Raw genomic sequence first — 21,459 nt, 5'->3', positions numbered from 1 at the left:
TGTTTCCTACCCTTTCCACCAATGCAAGTCCGTTCTCCTTGCCCAATCGTTCCTCTCGCCGCCGCGCTGCCGGGCGTCTGAAGCTGCTGTCAGGCGAGATCGGCAACGTGTTGGCGCGCTTTGAGCTTGCATCGCCGCTGCTGCTGCCTCCGTCGCCGCGCGTCAAGTTCTTCTACCTCTTCATCGTCTAACAAGGACTGCAGAAGTACGGTCGGCGGAGCCATTTTCGAATAGCGCGCGAAGTGCAATAGCGGATGCGGAAGCAACATAACATTCGCCAGACGGCACGTTCGTGCACACGAAAACGGTCGGCGAAAATGGCCGTTAAGTTAAGCTCCGAAGGCGTCGCACTCGAGCGCACTCGAGCGTGCTCCTGTGGAGTTCGGAGCGCGCTAACTTAACGCGCCCATTGGTGTTCGCATACGTTCCAGAAAGTACAGCACTATTCGCATCCCGCGTGCATTCGGGTTACAACTAGCTTTGGCGACAACACATGCAACAAATAGAATCGGCTAGAAGAATCCACGGAGTTTCATGCTTATAATTACCATAGAGGGAATTGTGACGCTGCAGTCGTTAACCCACCATGGGAATGATGGGAAGTAGAGGGATGTCTGATGTTTGTGCTTGCGGATACAGACGTTCTTGTGGCTTTCTATATTACGCTTTATATGTCTTCACTGTTGTAAACTTTAGAGCAGTTTATACCCTTCAAAGTACGGAAGACGCTGCGAACACGCACAATCGCTACTAATTGGAACCGCTCGGCTTGTTCAGTTGGCCAAACCGAAAGGCGCCAAGCGTCTCCAGGCACTGGCTTGCCCACGATAAATTCACAAGGGCGTTTCATGTCGCTTGTCGGTGAATAAAAAAAGAAAACATCCGCGGCCTAACGGTTTCAATATCGCGCTTCCCTGCTAGAGCTCCTGTGTTCGAATCCTGCCGTCAAAATTTTTTAATAATGTTTGTTTAAATATTTATTACGCAAGCTGTTTCTTTCAAATGACGAGCTTTACAAATTCGCGAAGCCGTTTGAAGCCAGAAGGACGAAGTTTAGGCAGATCTATTATTCCCGTGCTCGCTGAACCATAGTTGGAGTAAAACGGTAACTGGAGCTCCCGTAGAGACTAGCGTCAGAGTTCCCCCTAGTAATTATTGCATGAAACTCTTGCATGAAACTATTGCATGAAACTATTGCAAGAATCGAGAATGTTCTGATAAATGCAGGCCCGTCTTGCGCCGAGCGGTGACGTTTAACAATACGTTGGCCGTTTAGAAGCGGTCCCCGGAGAAGTGCATTGACGGGTGCGCTCGTCAATACACGTTTTAAGTTGAAGTGACAGTATAGAAAGAAGTCGAGCTCTACAAGCGAAGCGTAATCTTCCGGCGAAAGGAGGCTTCATAAGCTAGAAAAGAAGCAGAAAAAAAAAACAAGGCTGCGTGGTAAACAGGGTCATGAAATAACCGTCCGAACTTATCGTGATGTCACTGCTTTTGTCGGCGTACGCTCCAGGATGGTTAATTGGTTTACCAGAATAAACGAATGGCATTTTATCACAACCGGGCCATGAAAGTCACCTGAGCAAGCTCCGAGAACTCTCAGCAGTGCCACAATGGCTCGAATATTTAAGAAATATACTGTGAGATTTATGACCTTACACTGGAGTATCAGCGCTGAAGTTTTACAAAATAGAACGTTCAATTTTATTTCTAACTTTCCTATTATTTACTCAGTCATTAATTAACCTATCGCAGATTAGTGACGAAACTGGAGTTTTTAAAGGACGCTTCGTCGGTCTTTGCTGATTGAGTCGTTGCCTTTAGTAGAATCGAGCACAATAGCATTCGCGGCTTTTCTTGACCGGCGGCTCGTATACCTCACTCGGTTCGTGCGTTGGCTTCACTTCCACGCGATTCTGTTCACACCGCCAGAAGATTAGGCACATTAAACAGAGTTACGCGATATTCGTGACAAACAACCTTGTGCAGTACAAATAATGCAACAAGCGAGACCGCACGAGAGCTGCACTGACAAAAATTGTCAACGTGTTTCATCGGTCTCCCAAGCTTCAGCGGGAACTGAACTTTCTTTTTCGTTTCGATATGATGAAACCTTTAACGCGGCACGGTTTCTCTATTGGTGCAATTATAAAATGCACTTTCGCCTTTCGCTCTCAACGCTAACAGCCGAAGAATGGAAAACAGGGTTTTGAAAGACTTAACAAACATTTTTTTAGGCACTAGCACTAGGACTAGTACTAGTACTAGCACTCAGAACTGATACGTTTGTATTCAGGGGTCTTTTAATGCTCTGCTTGGACAGAAACGCACCACTGAGCGATGTGAACATAAACATACTTGGACCATAACTTGACTTTGTACGCCGCCACTCCATTAGCCGTTAGTAAAATACTCGCCGACGCCGCAGGCTATTGTCTGCTTCAAAGGAGTGCTGACTTGGCCTATTGCAAAACAAAGCAACACACCAAGGGGGAAGGAAAAAATTGAAGAGAGAATGTCACGTAAAAATTTGAAGCCTAATAGCTAAAATATCATTAAGGAAGGATTATGGGAAACATTCCACTATTGCCTTGATCCTCCATAAGAAAAGTAGAAAAGTACCTATCAAGAAAGGGGACAGGCAAGGATTTTGTTAAAGCTCTAGAAGAGCATTTGTTTGAGTGAATGAGAGCTGCATATGTGCGAAAGCATATTTATATGTATGAATATGTACATGTGTATACATATTTTTCTGCTTGTCTGTTAGCGGCAATCTGTTAAACTGCCGTTCTTTCTTTTTATTTTTTGATGTTCCAGTGTATTTACATGCCTTGTATATCCCCTCCTGCATGGGCCATAACTGTTGGCCTGCAGTATTCTGAAATAAATAAATAAATAAATAAATCTCCATTGTGATCTCTCCAATTCTTTTCACTACATGCTTAGGAGTATTGAAATTATTAGACTGAGAAAGCTTAGAAGTGAGGATCAACGGCGAATATCACAGCAACTTTTGGTTGGCAGATGACATTGTGTCGTTTAGCAACACTGGAGATGAATGGCTGCAAATGATTGACGAGAACAAAGGGGGTTAACCGAGGGGCCCGGTTTTTATTAGTCATAATCATAGGAAGCCAACAAATACCGGCAACAGGCACAACATATGGGAAATTATTTGTGCATAATAAATGAAGTAAAGAAACGATAAATTATTGGAAATGAAAGTGGATGAAAAAACAACTTGCCGCAGATGGGGAACGATCCCAGAACCTTCGCTCGTTCTCCAGGTGCGGGGTCGTTCCCCATCCGCGTCAAGTTGTTTTTTCATCCACTTTCATTTTCAATAGTGTATCGTTTTTTTATTTTATTTATAAAGCACAAGTAATTTCACATGCGTTGTCCTTGGTCTGTGTGTTTGTTGGCTTCCGATGATTATGACACAAATGATTGAGGAATTTAACCGAGAAAGTACAAGAGCGTAGTTGAAGATCAAAATTTAGAAGGAAAAGGTAATACTCGATCCCCTGTCAGCCTCTAGAGTCTGTGAAGGAGTGCGTTTATTTAAGTCAGTTACTAACAGAGGACCCTGATCACGAGAACGAAATTTCCAAAAGAATAAAGAAAGATTGGAGTGCATATGGCCGGCTTTGCCAAAACCGGACTGGGAGCTCACCATTTTCGTTCAAAAGAGAAGTGTACAATCATTGTCTTCTACCTGTGCTAACATATGCGGCAGAAACTTGGACGTTAACAAAGAAGCTCGAGATCAAGTTAAGGACCGCACAAAGAGCGATGGAACGAAAGATGTTAGGCGACATTTTAAAAGACAGGGAGGGATCAGACACTAGACGGGGATAGCCGATAGGATAATTGACATTAAGAGAAACAAAATGGAGCTGGAAGGGCCACGTTATGCGTATAGTAGATGACCGGGGGCCCATTAGATTTACTGAAGGGGTGCCGAGGGAAGGGAAACACTGTTGAGGACGCCAGCAAGTTGGGTGGAGTAATGAAATCAGGCAATTTGCGGGCACCAGTCGGAATCAGCTAGCGCAAGAAGGGTGTGATTGGAGATTTCCGGGAGAGGACTTCGTCCTGCATGGAACATAGAAATATGCTGGCGATGTTGAGAAATACGCCCTCAAAAGGTTATATGCAAGCAGTAAATCCGAGCCGCCGAGCGCGTGGCGAGTGTTGGGAGAGTAAGCGCGTATATCGGGCAGCGAGGGCCGATTCCGACGAAAGCGTATATGATCCAGCACAGACCTTCGATACAATACAAATAAATAATTTCAAAGGCCTGTCAACCATGTGGGACCTTCCTGCAAAGTGTCAATGCGTACACGAGCCCCGAATAAGGGGCGGGGTCAAAAGAGGTTTCCCATTGGGAGGCTAGTTGCACCACTTTATGCCCCATGCCAGAATTTAATTTTCTTAAAGCGCAGCTCTTGGGCGCCCGTTCCTGCGGCGAGCGTCGACGTAACCGAGCGAACGAGCATAGCGAAGGTTGAAAGAACGAACGCGGAGCGCAGCGGCGAATGAAAGACGGTGAGAGCGAAGAGAGCGCGAGGAGGAAGGAGGAGGAGGAGGGTGCAGCGGCACCTTGAGGCGGAAAGTGGAGAAGAAAGGGTGCGGCGAAAGTGTGAGAAGCGTAGTGCCGCGCAGGACACGGGCACTGCGGCGACGATGGCTACGTGGTGACGCCGGCGTGGTGCGCGTCGTACGGGAGGTCTCTCCGCGGCAGCTGCTGTGAATCGCGCCCACGTGTCTTCTCACGCGCGGCCTCCTGCGATCTCCCGTTTGGCGAGGAAGTCGCGCCACACTTCGCTTCGTTTTAAACGTGCCGCACGAGGCAGATTTTTCCACGCCAGCCTGTATGTCGCGGAATGAAAGCACGAATAAAGCTGCGCTCAAATATTGCATTCAATATCGTTCGTCGGTGAATATTTTGCCTTTGCTTCCTCTTCGGTAACAGCCCACGTAGGCGAAAAATGGAAGGCAGTCCGCCCATGCCTTCGATGAGGCCCACACTTGCGCTATTACTCAATTTCGTAATATGGTCATTACACAAGGTGTATGACGCGAAGGCGTTCCTTGCTTCGGACAATTTCAGCGGTGCGGTCTCTGAGATCGGGCGGCGCGATCACTGTAGACCTCTTCTTCTAATCAATTGGAAAAGATACCGGCCTCTCCAGCTCTTGTATGCATGAGAATGCCAAAACGCTGCTGTTTAGAATTGACAGCTTTCTAGGGGGACCAAGACATCGCATGGACGCGTCTGGCTATATAAGCGTTCCGTCTGTCTCAGTGGTTTATTCTTTAATAAGACGGCCTGGAAAATGGCAATATATCGTTCTCAACACATGAAACCGTGTTTTAAAGCTGTGCTGAATAGCGCAATTTCATCAAATTTAGCCATTGCATGGTAAATTGGAAGAGAAACTACAAGTTCTGCGTAAACTGTGCGTCAGGTTTAGTCACCTGCATTCGTTTCCTTCTCTTACATGCGTGTATTGTGAGTAAACAATAATGATGGCTATACTGCGCATTAACCGATTTAATATAGTGATTGTATTATAAAAAACATTGTGCGCGAATTTCGGTTTTAAACCATGCTGGACGTAAGCATGTAGCAACCACATTGGCGCAGTGCGGTTCGGTGCTTGGAATGAGCCAGAGGATGCTTCGCCTTAACATTGTGTAAAAAACTACGCGCCCGGGCAGGACACCGGTCGATCTCGGAGGCCCTTTGGCCATGTCGCGAGACGCTCAAGTCGCTTCGCCCATCGCAGCCCGTGTTCTCACTCGTCGTAGTACAGCGCCAGGAATCCACCGCCGAGCCCAAGCAGGTGCGGTGCTGCGACACCCATGCAGAGAAGTGCGGAGACAGCGGCGTCAGCGATGTGTCCGCCCCTCGAGAACACATCCCTGGGCGAAAACAAACGTCGAAGCATGAGCAACACGTGAGACTGAATGAGTGATTCAGGGAGCACGGCGTCCCAAAGCAACACAGGGGGCTACGATGGGCACAAAAATGGAGGGTTCCAGTTTCAGTTCTTTCCGCCAAGCGCTCCTTAAAGAGGATTTCTAAGCTTAGATTTTCGACTTGCTATTGTGGTTATGGTCGTTTACAGGTAACCTAATAAAAGGAGGTTTGCTGTAGCCTTTTTTTTTGCCTAGTCGAAGCCTCACGGAGCGCGGCGTCCCTAAGCAAGACTGGGGGCTACGATGGGCGCAAACATGGAGGGCTCCTGTTTCCGTCTTTTATGCGAAGCATATTACGAGAGCTCAACCCAGCTCCTCAGGCGCGGCGGTGTCGCCTTCAATACCACGTGACACCGTGACGTCACGCCAGAGGAGAAACGGGCTCCAACTCGCGCCGTCGTTCGCGGCGTCGCGGCGGTATATAAGCAGCTGCGCTTGCCTCTGCTAGACACTCACGAGGTGAGATGCCTCCTGGAGACAGAGCTGCTCGTTGGAATGAGAAGCGAAGGTTGCGGCGTGCTACAGAGACTGATTTTCTAGGTGGCTTTGGCTCAACTCTTGCAAGATGGGCTAGGTGGGAATCGAACCAGGGTCTCCGGTGTGTGAGACGGAGACGCTACCACTGAGCCACGAGTGCGATGCTTCAAAGCGGTACAAAAGCGCCTCTAGTGAATGCGGTGTTGCCTTAGAAACGAGCTGTTTCTAAGGCTCAGGCGTGCGTCGCTTGCTCAGGCGCACATTTCGTTGCCGCGCCGAACGCTGCTTTGCTCGACGCTCACCGCGTCCATGCGGGGCGCGCAGTCGCTGCGCCGTAGCCCATTGTCTTACACCCCTTGGCGGGTCGACGGGAACGCTGTCGCGTTCCGCTCTTGAAGGCGAAGCAGAGTAACGCATGAGTTGTTTCTTCGTCTAGCCGAACCAAATATAGCCAAGCAACAGCAGTTCACCAGGCTAAACAGTGGTTCAACAACTAAAATAAAGGCTAGTATGCTTCGCATCCTGGGCTTAACCTTAGCTAAGCCACAGCCATTTTTTTTCCCCCAAGCGCTCTTTAAAAAGGGTTTCTAAGCTTAGATTTTCGACTTGATATTGTAGTCACGTTCACTTACAGCGAACCTAACGAAAGGAGGTTTGCTGTTTTTTGCCTAATCTGAGCCGAGGTGAAACGCGAGGCCGTCCAAGGTCACAGAGTTTGTCGCCGATGCGCGCGCGCCGCCTCGTGTCCGATCGGTGGCCGCTATTGGCCCGCTCCTCGCGCCACGTGGTTGCGCGTGCTCTGCCAGGTGCGCGCTCACACGCCGCTACTAGCTTGGCAACTCCTCTCGTTGCTCCTTTACTGAACGCCTTTCTTTTAATGAACGCCTTTCTGTAAATAAAACGTACCAATATAGAACAGCGAGGAGGGCTACCTCATAGTGACAATTGTACGTGCTGGCCAGCTCGCATGCAAACACGAAAAGCTGCAATAAAGCACCGCCAAGCTCGTAAAATGTGTCAGCAGGATGAAGGCGGGGCTACGACACTAACACCCGTATTCATGAATGCATCTTAACGTGAAGCCCACGCTTGGTTTAAATGACGCCTGCCGTGAACGCACCGAAGCACACGCAACGAGCGTCTTGGGCACGTTCGCACCAGGCGTCGTTGATATCAAGTCATGCATGGGCTTCAAGTTAAGATGCATGCCCGAGTACGAGGGTAATCCCCCAAACTCGCACACAAACCCTCAGTCAAGCGGGGAGACCTTGGACACTGTCAAAAACGCCGGCCGTGCGCATCTTGCGTCTGAACGGCGTTCAGCGAACGCTTCGCCCGCTATAGACCTTCCCTGCGCAAAAAGCGTTGGCCTCTCCAAAAAGAGTTCCCGCTGTTGTCACGCCGGTGAAGATAGCCACGGCGAAAGTAGAGGACAGCGACCACCACGTGCACGCGTTCAATGTGCACGAGACACACACATCGCCCGCGTCGGTGCCAGAAGCAGGCACAATTCCTCGGCTTTAGTCGTCAAGGCAACAGCGCTAAAGAAGCGCGCATGCTCGGCACCGATTGTCGTGCCTTTCGGCGACAGCGTTTATCGCCATAAAGCGTTCCGCGCCGCCCTGTGAAGCCTTTCGCTCCTCCGCATGCACCTCCGACTTTGCACAAGGAGCGCACATCACTTTTAAAGCAACTTCGCGCGAATGCCGTCACCTTTATTACTCCCCCTGCTAACCTCTCGCGAGAGGACAGCGCTATTCTCCGAAGACTTCAAACAAACTCAATAGTGACTCCTCTTTTCCGTCACTATATTCAAGGCCTACCTGGGCCACCGAAATGCCCGAACTGCATGGAATATCAGTCCCTAGAGCATTGTCTATGGCATCGCCCTCACACTCAACCCAAACTGCAGTCAGCCCTCTCCATCATTCCCACTAACATCAAGCCACGGTCATGGACGGACTGGCTCACTCCACCCCCCCCCCCCCCATGCAACTAACATTCTCCTGCCGGTGCTTATCCAGCACGTCAGAGACGTGTTGGGTGAGGACTGGTAGCTGACCGACCAGGGTTGAGCGCCGGACGCTGGCGTAAAAATAAACGTTTTCTCTCTCTCTCTCTCTCCGCCCATGCACGAAGCAAGTCGGCCCGCTGCACACAATCCTGTCTCACAAAACTCTTCGTTCGTGAATGCACTGACCGGCCTCCTTTGCTAGTAATGTATCCACCATCAGGATTGGTAGAACTTTCTTTTTAGGAATAATTCTATCGTAAGGTGTGTGTGTGTTTGTGTGTGTGTGTGTGTGCGTGTGTGTGTGTGTGTGTGTGTTTGTGTGTGTGCGGGCGTGCGTGCGTGCGTGCGTGCGTGTGTGTGTGCGTGTGTTTTGCGGCACTCAGTCCGCTGGTTTTCAACGAAAGCGCGCCGCCGACGAAGGCTTGAAACTCCGTGTCGCGGTCAGACAAAGTCGTAAAGGCAATCCGGGCCGCGCATCCAAGCACAAGCCACTTAGAAACAACCATCAAGGTGTCATCTATAATTACACGCCTTTACATCGAAAAATCCCTCAAAGACAAACGACCGGCTGCACTCGATATTTCTCCACGGTTGCTGCGTATGGTGCACCCACCAACTTTTAAACAAGGAGCGCAAGAATACAAAAAAAGTGAGTCTCGGGCTTGACAAAGCTGAAAGTAAGGCCAACGTGTGTGTGTGTGTGTGTGTGTGCGTGTGCGTGTGTGTGTGTGTGCGTGCGTGTGTGTGTGTGTGTGTGTGTGTGTGTGTGTGTGTGTGTGTGTGTGTGTGTGTGTGTGTGTGTGTGTGTGTGTGTGTGTGTGTGTGTGTGTGTGTGTGTGTGTGTGTGTGTTTTGCAGTAGACATACCGAGCCCAATTTTCAGATTTCGAACTTTGAATGTACTACTGAGCTTATACGGTTCTTCTTTACACTGGCCGTTTACACAATCCCGTCTCGCATTTTTCTTTATTGTAAGATTTGTGGCAGCTGTATGAAGCACGAGCCCTACCACGAACAAGTAAACACATCGTTATAGTTATAGTTATAGTTGTAGTACGTTCCATTGGAGCACTGAAGCGCATTTTTCTGGAGACTTGAGCGACGCGCTAGGAGGGTGCGATGCCTCCTTGGATCATTTAAGAAAGTACTTTAAAGGGCCTAACATGATCTGAGATGTAAAGTCTGCAATGTTTTCTTTCAGCATTCCCCAGACGATGTTGCACATGGCTTCGCCTTTCACACAGCGCAAAGCATTCGTTGTTTAATAGAGGGTGTGTTCCATTTCTGCATTGCGGAGAACACTCCAGCGTGATTTGATGGCGAGAAAGAAAGCCTCGGTCCAAGGTTTTGGAATGCACTTGGAATACGTCTCTGTACCTTCGCGCCACTTCAGGTGGCAAAAAAGAGAAAACGCTACGAAAAAATAAAGAAGCGTATACGCTCTATTTTATTTGCTGCATGCTGGCCCAAGAAAATACAATGTTACCTATACTTTAAGCGCAAAAGAAAGCCTCGCTATTCCTCCTTGAGGCTGGCGAACTTTTCCCCGAAGTTGCAAGCCGCCACCTTGTTTGTACATTGTCCAATAATCTGCGCCTATAACAGGGAATAACGGTGTGAAATGATCTATAACTCACATTCTTGCACATAAAAAAGGTGTACGGGCCTAAGCTATAGACAAATTGGCACCCTTTCTGACATTTAAGGGTGTAAATTATTTTATTGTACCAGCGATGTACACTGCACCGTTTTTGACGGCGATGCTGTCCTCACGCAGCTGTTTTCTTTGCCGGCTCCCGCAGAAATCGAGCAACGTTCAAGAGGAAGCTTTTGCTCGGAAAGAAGTCCAGTTTTTTTGCTAATCTAACCCGTGAAAATTGTGGAAATACTCTTGTGAGACAATCGTTGTACAAATTTTAATGAAATGCGCTGCATTTGTGAGAAAACTATAAATTCTAGAAACTCGAGGAAGCAGATTGTTTCTGCGAACTTGAACATGTTGCTTTCTTTTTCAATATATTGCCTAAAATTGGCCAAATTCAGAAAGATAGAAGCACGAAGTTCGGTAAACGATATCGCCGTTTGGTAGTTTGCACATGTAAGTGGATCTCAATTTAATTTCAGAAATTTTGTGTATGAACTTGCAGCTTACGTGAAGTTGTTACAACCGTTTACGAGGGCTTTGCAAAAGGTCCTGCTATAGTCTTGTGCTATATTTCAATGCGGTGTGTAAGGAATGAGTTTAGTTTCTTTAGGTGTATTATTATGCCCAGACTAGTGGATCGTAATAGTTTAAATACGGAGTTTTGCAGTTGTAAACCTGGTACTTGAGTTTGGCTCATTGTTTAGCATTTTACGAACCTGAGATGTTGTTTATCGGAGCCTTAATGGGCGCAAATTGAGCACGTACAAATTCTGTAGACATCGAATCTAAAATTGTCTTTCTCCTTTAAATTCAGCAAACTTCATCATAACTGGTCAGTGGGGGGTGACAAAGAAAGAAAAAAAAAACGATTTCTCCGTTCCCACGTGCTCAAATAGGGGGCTTCCCGAACGGGAAGCTCCTCTCTCTCACGAAGTATCGGAACGAGATCAACTACTCTCAGCTTCCTTTATCAGCAGAAGCTTGATGTGGGTGAGTTGGTTATGCATACTTGATGAAATGAGCGCTGCGAAGACGCGGACGAAAGAACAACATGTACGACAGACAAGGCGCTTTATATATTCGCAGGCCGTCGTCTGACCCCCCCCTCCCCCTCCGCCACCTCCCCCCCCCCCCCCTGCGTGAAACGCACCTTACCACCGACGAGCACTCGTGGATGTCGGACACCGTCGCCCACCCGTGAAACTCGTATTCCTCAGGTTGCAGCTGTTGCATCATGGTCACGACCACAATAACGCCAGTCACAAGTATCGGCACGACAAAAACCAGAACTTTGCAGCAACAGCAACAGCCGAGGCCGGCGCACACGTATGTGCAGGCGTTGGGGCTTTTGGGCGGGTTGTAAACCTGGAGGCCTGCCGGCCATTCTTGCGCTACGGGAGCAGCCGGTTGGTTGATGCTGAAAAAAAAAATTAAACAAACGACGTCGCACTGCTCCAGTATGATACGCTTGTAAAACGTAACGAAAAAAAGACAGCGAAAGAAAAACGAGAATGACAATTTCGCTATAGCGAGTTTATTGAACTGAAAGAAGAACAATACGATTACGATTACGATTAAGATTACGATAAGATTACGATTCTTCTTATTTCCTTTCTTTCTGCTAACGCTGAAAGACGAAGGTTTGATTGGTTCAAACACACTGGTCTCCGTGTAGGTGGCGGTGGAAAAAAATAGTTATCAATACAAGGATATGAATGGGGATTGCTCGCTGTTTTGTTATCATTTATTACCATAAGCGTGTAGCTTCGCGACAGACGTAAACTTTAGGAAGACAAACTTCATATGCGCGAGCCAATAAGTCTTGTGGAAAAAAATAACTGTTGACTGGGACAGTGGTGCCAATCAGAGTATGGCATATGGTATAGAATATATCAGAGTATGGAATATGGTAGTAGAGCTGACGTTTGGATGTGCCACATAGAGGAAAGTGTATTGTGTCCGGCTCTATTGCTGCACATCACCCCCTCTGTCATCATTCTTTATTCTACCCTTAATACCCTTCTGGGTATTACAGAGGCAGGGAGCGGGGTGATAGGGGAGTACAATGAAATGCTTATACTTAGAAACATGGCTGCATCGCACGTAAAGCAACTGGACATGTTAAACAACAACTGAAAATTTTGGAGGATGCTTGAGCTTCGCCTTTAAGAGTGGAACGCCATAGCGTTCAAAGAACCCTTACTGCTTTCCATGCTACCTGGCAACTGCAGCTTATGTAACCGTATTTTTTACCGGGAAACCCTAGCTGCGAATGCTATGCACCAAGGCGAGCTTCCAGGGAGAAACGCGGCCTCTTGCGTGGGTCTGACTCCTGTTATTGTTTCGCACATTTAGTATTTCATTCTGAGAAGAGCTAACAAAGGGCATGCATTGTCGGTGTTTTTTCTCATTACATTTGTTTGTGGGCTGCCGTTCTCGAAATTCCTAGGAATGTGTAAAGAATGAAAGATATGATATGTGCAACTTTGGTGGTAGAGAAGTGGTTGGGTATGCGTTGTTCACAATTTGGTACGCAATTCTTCTTGCCGACGCGGGACGGCGACACCAGATTTTCTGCTACATGGTGTCGACGTTAAAAAGCAAGAGGGACACAACATATGGTGACGAAAACTGATTATATTGTTACGCACACGAAAAGCGTTTATTGATAAGCGAGGTGGAACTAGTCGACAGGGGCCTTGATAACCCGAGTGCCTATCCAGATCCAGCTAGCCAGTAGCACTTCACCTTTTTCCTCCTTTTCCTTCCCGGATGGATGGATGAAAAACGTTTGTTCAACGGATTGAGAGTTTGCAGGCCAAACATGGCCCTTTACAAAAGGGGTGCGGGGGTGTGGCACTGGATGCAGCGGACCGGGAAGACCGCTCCTTGGACGCTTATGAGGTTGATTCGTTGTAGCAGGACACTCACTGCTCGGTCGTCTGATGCATTTTAGGCTAGCAGAACCTTTATTAAACGCGGTAGAACGTCGGCGCCGATCCCAAATGACCAACTGTTGGATGGTCATGCATAGTGCGCAAGATGGAAGCACGGAGATACTCCAAGACCCTCAGGCGATATTGTAGGGCCTGTAGTGGAATAGTTATCTTAAGTGCGAAGCATTTCTTGGCAAATTTTTGCGGGTTTGACAGTCCCTATCTACCTAGCCGCCTATGTCTCGGTGCTTTCATGGTCGTTTCGTTACCTTAGTATGTACCGAAATCGGCATTGTAAGATAAGAATGTATGACGAACGTAAATGATCGGTCATGAGATGTGTATAATATAGGCCATGAAATAGCCGCCTACGTCTTGGTGCTTTCATTGTGGTTTCGTTAACATGGTATGCACAAAATTGATATAATATGACGAGTGTATGACGAGCATAAGTGATCGGTCATGACATGAATATCCGAACGTGTGTGTCATGCAGGTCATGAAACAGGCGCCTACGTCTTGGTGCTCTCATGGTCGTTCTGTTAACTTGGTGTATACCACAACTGGCACAGTACGACAAGAGTGTATGACAAACATAAATTATAGGTCATCACATCAATGTCATGACGTGAGTGTCATGTAGGTCATGAAACAACCGCCTACGCCTTGGTATGTACCAAAATTGGCATACTATGACAATAGTGTACGACAAACCTAGATGATCGGTCATGACATGAACATCCTGACATGCATGTCATGTAGGTCATGAAATGGCCGCCTACGTCTTGCTTTGTACCAAAATTGGCATAGTTTGACCAGAGTCTATGAGTGCACGAATACAGAGACCACTCATCACATCCTATTGGAATACGAAATTCACCCAGCGAGACGAGTACGTAACGTGCAACCTCGAGAAGCACTTGGATTTAAACTGGAAGGAAGTACCAACCGGTCAGCAGTCGAAATAAGCAACAGATGTTTAGAGTATAGGTGGAAGAAAAGCAGGAAAGAGATTGGTACGACCCTATCCACTCCAGGCACAGACAGCGGTACAAGGAAGATAGAGAAGAATAAGGAGACGTATATAAGAATGCTAAAAGAAAAACCATTCATCGCATACCTGAGTAACTCTAACAGACCAGGTGACGATTTGTACCAGCCCCGTTACAAAGGGGATGCCAATAATAATAATGATAAAATTAATAATAATAATAATAATAATAATAATAATAATAATAATAATAATAATAATAATAATATTCACTGCGATTGCGGCGTCGCCGGCCATGCGAGGGCAAGAAAACCAGAACCTGAAAGCTGGCCTTCGCGCATCCGTGGGAGCGGAGGCGCCATTGCATTATCCTCTCTACTATGCCCGAGTAAAGCCTGTCGTGTCAACATGTGTAGACCCGACAGGCTTGTGGGGACGCTCATAACATCCATCCATCCATCGCCAATGTTTCTACGCACTGGCGCAGTCAACGTAACCAGACGCGGGCAACGCGCTCTGACGTGCCCGACGTCGAGATGGCTCTTGCTCCATCAGCTCGATTGCCGCGCCGACTGCGCCGGCCCACAATGCACTGCGCGAAGAGACAAAAGGTGCGCACGCCGCTTCGCCGACGGTCGTAGACAGCTGTTCAAAGCGGCGTCGGGTGGGGGGTCGTTCTGCGCATGCTCCGAAGAAAGCAGCAGACGGCGCGCTTGTCTTAGAGGGAATGGCACTACAGCCTTTTAGCGTGTCCGCTATTCCGGCAAACCGGAGCGGTTTGGGCGGATTAGCGGATGGACGGGGGTGTAAACGTGAGTGACCAGATTGGTGGCGCCGGCTGGTGGTGAAAAGCTCTACCACCTAAACACAGAGCCAATTATATATTCTTCTTAGCTGGAGTGTAAGTTTTCGACAGCGGCGTGATCGTAAACACAATTACGCCGCTGCCGAAAATTTGCCCCAGCAGCGAAAATTGCAGGTTACTGCAATTTTAGGTCATTGTTTCTATGGTTGAGCTCTACAGCACCATGCAGCTTCACCGCTCCGGCCGCTCACGTTTACGCCCCCGACAACCGGGTAATCCGCCCAAGCCGCCCCAGTTTGCTGGAATAGCGGACACGCTAAAATCTATATTTTCGGCTGGCGTTGCACAAGTGGCATAGCGAGACCGGCCGCAAACTAAGCTCGCTCGCGTGCCGAGAACGTAGGAGTATAAACACGCCTTTAGATACACAGACATATAGTCGGTCGCTCATCTAGAAGTGCGTAACTGTCCCAAACAATGCCGATCGGATCAAAAATATCCCATCGCAATAGAGTCGTTCGATCCCGATGGGGCTCGATCGTGACCGAAAGTGCACCGTGTGACCGCCGTATGGTTAGCACGTCTATGACAAGGGTTGCGAAAGACACATTCACTTACTTTCCATACATCGTCGCTGCTTTCCGCGATGTCGTAGATGTAGAGCCCGGATGCGATGTCTTCGACGAGAGCGCGGCTTCAGGCGAGTCCCTTTTCTTCTTCTCGCACCAGCGGCACCCGACACGCTGAGCGCGTTCTCGCCGCTTGCACCGTGCTGCTGCTTACCCACTACGAGGGATTGGCCAGGAAGCCTCTGGTCAGAGAGAGGAAAGGGGGATAAAACTTGAAAAGGTAAGCCAGTAAGTTGAGGCGGCAACTCTACAGGTAAAGCTAGGCCAGCACTTAGCACCGCTAACTCTCCAAGTGTGGGATAGCATATACATCGGATGTGATGTTTTCTTTCTCTCTCTGTCTCTCTCTCGACAGCTGCACTCGCGTTCATCACGGGTGTCCTTGCACATATTCAGTTGTCAAGGCGACTTCTCTAAACGCGCAGTATCTTTTTTGCGATTTTGCGCACTCTGTGACGCGATCGCATAGGCCCTACACACCTCGAGCATTGTGTTGAATATCTCCGGAGCGGGTGAAGTCGGCCTTGAACCTTTCAAAGAAATTCGTGACCGATGGTAGGATGAAACGTCTGTGTTCCAGAGCAGCTGCCAAAATGCCCTGACCATCTGCCGCAGCAACTTAGCGCCTACGGCGTTGCGCTGCTGAGCTCGACGTCACTGATTGGGCGCCGGCCGCTGCGGTCGCATTTCGATGGAGGCAAAGTGCAGTAAGCGCTCGCGTACGGACATTTGTGTGCGCGGTAAAGAACCCGACGAGGGCGAAAGATCCTCTGGAGTGCCTCACTACGGCGTGCGCACGACCATGGTAGATCGCATTTGGGGCACACGTAAAAGTTCAGAATTATTTTTGTTGTACCGATACCTTGGCATTCGTGCTTGAACGGCTCCGCCAGACTACGGAGGTCATAGAGAAAGAAAGAAAGAAAGAAAGAAAGAAAGAAAGAAAGAAAGAAAGAAAGAAAGAAAGAAAGAAAGAAAGAAAGAAAGAAAGAAAGAAAGAAAGAAAGAAAGTAGATCGGGGTGATGATGCGGGCTTGTTGGTAGCCACATTGATTTACGATTAGGGTTGCCAAGTCTCGAGTGGTCGAAGTCGGGACGGGGGACGTGGCGGGGACGTTGAATCGGGACTGTATTACTAAATTCCGGAATGTTGGCAACCCTAATTGGGATTAAGTGTAGCGCAACAACAGGACATTGGCACAAGCGGTATGCGTTTTTCTTTCATTCTTGCGTTCACGTCCTGGCGTTCCGCCACAATTCATCCCAGTTCAACGCACGGATCCCGCGCCTACACTCGGGAATGAATGCTACGCGAAGCGTAGCATTGATTCCCTGTTTATTATGCTACTTTCTGGTCCAATAGGCCCTGTTCTTCCTTCCTTTCTATGTGTGAAAAAAATCCGCGCTTGTCCTGTGTGTTTCCTTCTTCGTTCGTTGTCGTTTGCGCGGTTACATGATGGATTTCAAGTGAAAGGGCCGAGCCGCCGTGAACCTGGATGTCATAGCCATCTTTATTTATTTGGACAGTGTTTCCAGCACAAGTAACGGATTCTTCACTTGCCAATAGGCGTTATGTTGCTCTCGCCGATGTGACGTAGCGACGTAGCGTGCGTGTGTGTGTGTGCATGCGTGTGCGTGCGCCTTAACCATTTTCTCGACAACTTGCGTCATTGAACCGTTCATGTTCTAATGTGCGAGCTTGCGACTGATGCGCTGAGGGAAGAGTGTTATGCGGCAGACCCTTCTATAACCGGAAGACCCGTCTATACGGCATCATTTGGGTTTATGCAAAGCGTTATAAGATGACGAGAGCTAGAATAGGAGCTAGCAGGACGACACCACAAGCGCTTGTGTTGTCGTCTTCTCGTCTCGTGTCTCGTCTACATTTTGTGCTGTTAAGACTAGGATGACGAGAGCTTTGTATAACGCGACAAATTGCGAGAGCGACGGCAGCAGCAAAGCGATCGACGGAGACGAAGAGAGTTTGACGTCACGGCGTAATGAGCGATTTTTTTTTTTTACTCAGGCGGATAGAGGTTACAACCTTAGTATCTCGGTCAATCTCGGTCAATCATTGGCACCACGTGCTTGAAGGCACCATTGTCATTGCGCGAATTTGCGCCTCATCACTTGGTACTTACTCTTTCAAATGTCGCGCGCTTTTCTTTGCAACGGCAACAACTTTATTTATATTCCGGCAGAGCTTTCGCCGCCGATGGGGCCTTAGGTCTCCCACGTGGGGACGCCCAGTTGTTGCCTCGCCCCCACCTCGCGGGCCTGCTGGACGTCTCAGAGTTGGTTTGCCGAGGCTGCAGGGCTGATCAAGGCAGCGGCCCACCGCGGCGGAAGGGTTCCGAAGTTCGCATTCCAGCAAAAAATTAAAACCACAGCAGCTGTCTGCTATCACGGAATGAAATCGCTTAGATATTCCCCTACAGGCTATTACGCTTATTCAATGAAGATTGAGCGACAGAGGTATATTGCTTGGAGAGTAGGCTTATCGATAATTTATAATTAGTTACCGAGGCTAAAGTAAGAACAATAAATTTAGTTGCTCAAGTGGACAGTGAAACTACTCTTTGTCAACTCATTGTCGCTGAGCTAGTTTGGACAATTAGCAAGTTCCGAACCTACTTGTACGGTATACCAGTTAACGCTGTCGGTGATCACCACGCCACCCGCCGTGGTTGCTCAGTGGCTATGGTGTTGGGCTGCTGAGCACGAGGTCGCGGGATCGAATCCCGGCCACGGCGGCCGCATTTCGATGGGGGCGAAATGCGAAAACACCCGTGTACTTAGATTTAGGTGCACGTTAAAGAACCCCAGGTGGTCAAAATTTCCGGAGTCCCCCACTACGGCGTGCCTCATAATCAGAAAGTGGTTTTGGCACGTAAAACCCCATATATTATTATCACCACGCCCTGTGCTATCTTGACAACCTTAAGGATCCTTCGGGACGAAGATGGCGGAACTAAAGACAGAAGGCGGAGATGTTAACCAGAAATCCTTCTGATTGGCTACCATACTCTAGGGGAAGGGAAAGAGGGAATGGAATAGAGAGAGAGACAGAGAGAGGGGGGGGAAGCCGCGGTGAGATCGCGCACGCACGCGGAGGGCCTCAGCAAACCAAAGGCGTTCCCATAGGCCATTCGGCCTGAAAGACAAAAGTGCCTTATCAACTTTGTGCACACTTCAGGCTCAGGCACACTTGTCAGGTTGGAGCCCACGCTTCACATGAGTATGTGAGTACTGTTCTTTACCGACGTGGAAGGAAGCACAGTAACACTGACTGTCACACTCATCTCTCCCTACGACATCATTGGACCCTGACCACAACTTCGTCGGCGTTATCGACGCTGTCAAGATGGCTGGGCGCCAGTGCACTGATACCGAGTTGCCGCTGCTGATCGAGCACGTTCAAGTTGATGCCGTTTTACCTTGCTCCCTCGTGCATGGCTAGTCATCTTACTTCTGCGCAACAACATCCTTTACAAGAAAAACTGCGGGAGTGGTTTAGAAACGTACGTCCTTGTCGTGCCATCGGCGCTGCGCCAAGACATTATGCGAGCCTGCACTGATGAGCCATGTGCGGGACACCTGGCGCTTGCTAAACGTTAGCATGGATGCGACATAAGTATCCATGCTAACTTAATGGTCCCAGCCGTTTTCTTCGGTTCAACGGTACGTGAAGGCCTGCCGTTATGGGCAGAGCCGCAAAACATCGCCCGTTCCACCAGTTGGCTTTGGCCACCCCGTGGACCCTCCTCAAGCACCGCTCCAACGAACAGAAATGGATCTACATGGTCCATTCCCAGTGACCTCTTCGCTCCTCAGATGGATAGTCGTCGCTACCGACTACTTAAGACGGCACGCCGAAACCGAAGCTATTCCGCAAGGAAACACTTATGAAGTGGCCAAGTTAATTATCTTTTCTGTTTTGCTCGAAGCTGCAGTCCCCAAAGTGGGCCCTCAAGTCATAGAAATTTATTAAATAACGCCGAGGTATTGTCATTGCTTCGATTCTCATTGCGCATCATGCCACGGAAGCCACGGGTGTGAGCTTGTAGCGTTTGAAAATGTATCAGCTTATTCATCATGGATGCACTTAAGCATCAGGAAGTGGAAAGCGGTTTCTTATGAGCATCATTTCTATTCAGAAATGGTAGTGTGTATGACAGCTTACTATGAGAGCACATAACGGGTTAAACAGTAACCCCGAAATAGGTTAGCTGACAGAGTTTCTCGTAAGCATGCTGGCATTCGCAAGGAATTTGAAATTGCTCAACAGCCTTGAAGTACACCCACTGCAAATGGATGTACTGCTCAACATCAACATCCTGCTGTAGCCCCTGCTTATTCCATTCCCCACTGCTTCTTCAGAATTCCTTGCTCTGTGCATGGGAGCACAGTCATCTTAAGAATAACAGAAAGCAAGCTGCATAACTAAGAAAAGATGCAGCAGCTTCCGCTGCTGCAGGCAGTTACTGAGGCTGAGCAGTCCAGCTTACGAAAACATTACGTACGCGAAATGCAGTTTGCTCTACCACGAATTCTAGCACACATTCGCATGTCAGTCAATTGTTCACGTTCTGGATGCAAGACAATTCAGCCTTACTAACTGAAATTGTGCGTGTGCATGCGGCAAAACTTTATACTGTATGCCAAAAAGCACTGTCGCCCGCATAAGGATTGGTGCCATACTTGCACAGCATACGCATGTCGAGGCGGATGGTGTCCATCGGTGTCGTTTAATTTGTGCCAGCCAGCGCTTTCTTCGGGTAGGGCTGGCCGGAAAACGAAACTTCCACACGCCGTTGCGGCTGTTGTTGGATCACTGCGGTACGCAGCAGCCGGTCATCATTTTGGTCGTCGAGGTCGGGACGAGTAGGGTACCGTCCGCGGCCGTGCGGGGGAAACTGCTGACTTCGTTCACAGTTGCGGGAGCATCCGACGGCTTCCACACCAACCCAGATGTCACTTGCTAGTGAAACACGAAAGCAGACTGGATGCCGGCTTCTTCAGGTCGCTGTAGCGCCTACCGAACCACAGAATAGGGACCATCGAATATACCTACCGCACTATAGCACAACGCCGTGTTCTAATGAGAATCAAAATGGCGGTAGCGGAGGTTGGAAACAGCGCCATCCGCGACACTCAGTGGAATTCTGGCGAGCGCGGCATGGGCGCTTACAAAGGCTGTCACCACCCTAAAAACGCGGTACATGGAGGTGCCCTACCGATGGATGGATGTTATGAGCGTCCCCTTTGGAACGGGGTGGTGGGTTGCGCCACCAAGCTCCTGCTTTTATACTGCCTAATGTCCTACCTAGGTTAAGCAATGAAAAAAAGAAAAAAAAACAAAACATTATGAACTCTCACAACCAAATTTTCTGATCCGCTATTGCGAACTGTGCTTTTGTACGCCTCCGTTTTTTGTCGTTTTCCTTCTTTTCTTCCACCAATCCTCCGATCGCCCCTTACTAATCCCTATTGCGGAGATGTTTACTTTTCCACTGCTCTCGCTGAACCCAAAGGTTTCAAGGAGGCCAGCGGGGCCTGAATTGACCGCTGGGTAGACGTCTTCCCATTCTAATAAAACATGGTCCATAGCTTGCTTAGCTTTACCGCAGCAAGCCCATGCTTCGTCTTCCTTCTTATACCTCTCTTTATAGGTGCGTGTTCTAAGGCGTCCCGATCTCGTTCGAAAAGTAATGAGCTTCCCTTTGAGTTATCATAAATTGTTTCTTTCCTGATTTCGTTGTGTCCTCTTATGTATTTACTCATGGCAGGTTTCTTTTCCATTGCCGCCACCCATGAGATTATTTAAGCCTCTCTGACTTATCGCTTCACGTTCCTTGTTGGTGTGTTGACACCCTCAGGCCGCATACTTTCTGGTAAGCTTCCTAGTTCTTTTCCTCCGCTGTGAATCAATGCTTTTTCTGTACAGATACCTCAACACTCTCCCAGCCCATTTACAT

General features: G+C 48.6%; 1 protein-coding gene across 2 annotated transcripts in view; it reads right to left on the bottom strand.

Annotated features, from left to right (window-relative positions):
- LOC135908591 (glutathione hydrolase 1 proenzyme-like) overlaps positions 1-15,656 on the bottom strand; it is a 61,720-nt gene extending 46,064 nt beyond the window's left edge. The window contains exons 1-3 of one of the 2 annotated variants that reach the window (XM_065440412.1): positions 15,471-15,656; positions 11,271-11,537; positions 5,806-5,928 (exon numbers count right to left, since the gene is read on the bottom strand). In XM_065440412.1, the coding sequence (XP_065296484.1) occupies positions 5,806-5,928; positions 11,271-11,537; positions 15,471-15,481 (401 nt within the window). In that variant the 5' untranslated portion in view covers positions 15,482-15,656. Of the gene's footprint in view, positions 1-10; positions 212-5,805; positions 5,929-11,270; positions 11,538-15,470 lie in introns of those variants that run through there. The other variant, XM_065440413.2, reaches the window with a different exon arrangement.
- Between the last annotated feature and the right edge of the window lie 5,803 nt (positions 15,657-21,459).

Source organism: Dermacentor albipictus, chromosome 9, assembly GCF_038994185.2.
Source record: "Dermacentor albipictus isolate Rhodes 1998 colony chromosome 9, USDA_Dalb.pri_finalv2, whole genome shotgun sequence".
NCBI classification, from domain to species: domain Eukaryota; kingdom Metazoa; phylum Arthropoda; class Arachnida; order Ixodida; family Ixodidae; genus Dermacentor; species Dermacentor albipictus.
Note: the sequence above shows the minus strand (reverse complement) of the source record. Positions and strands in the feature narration are given on the sequence as shown.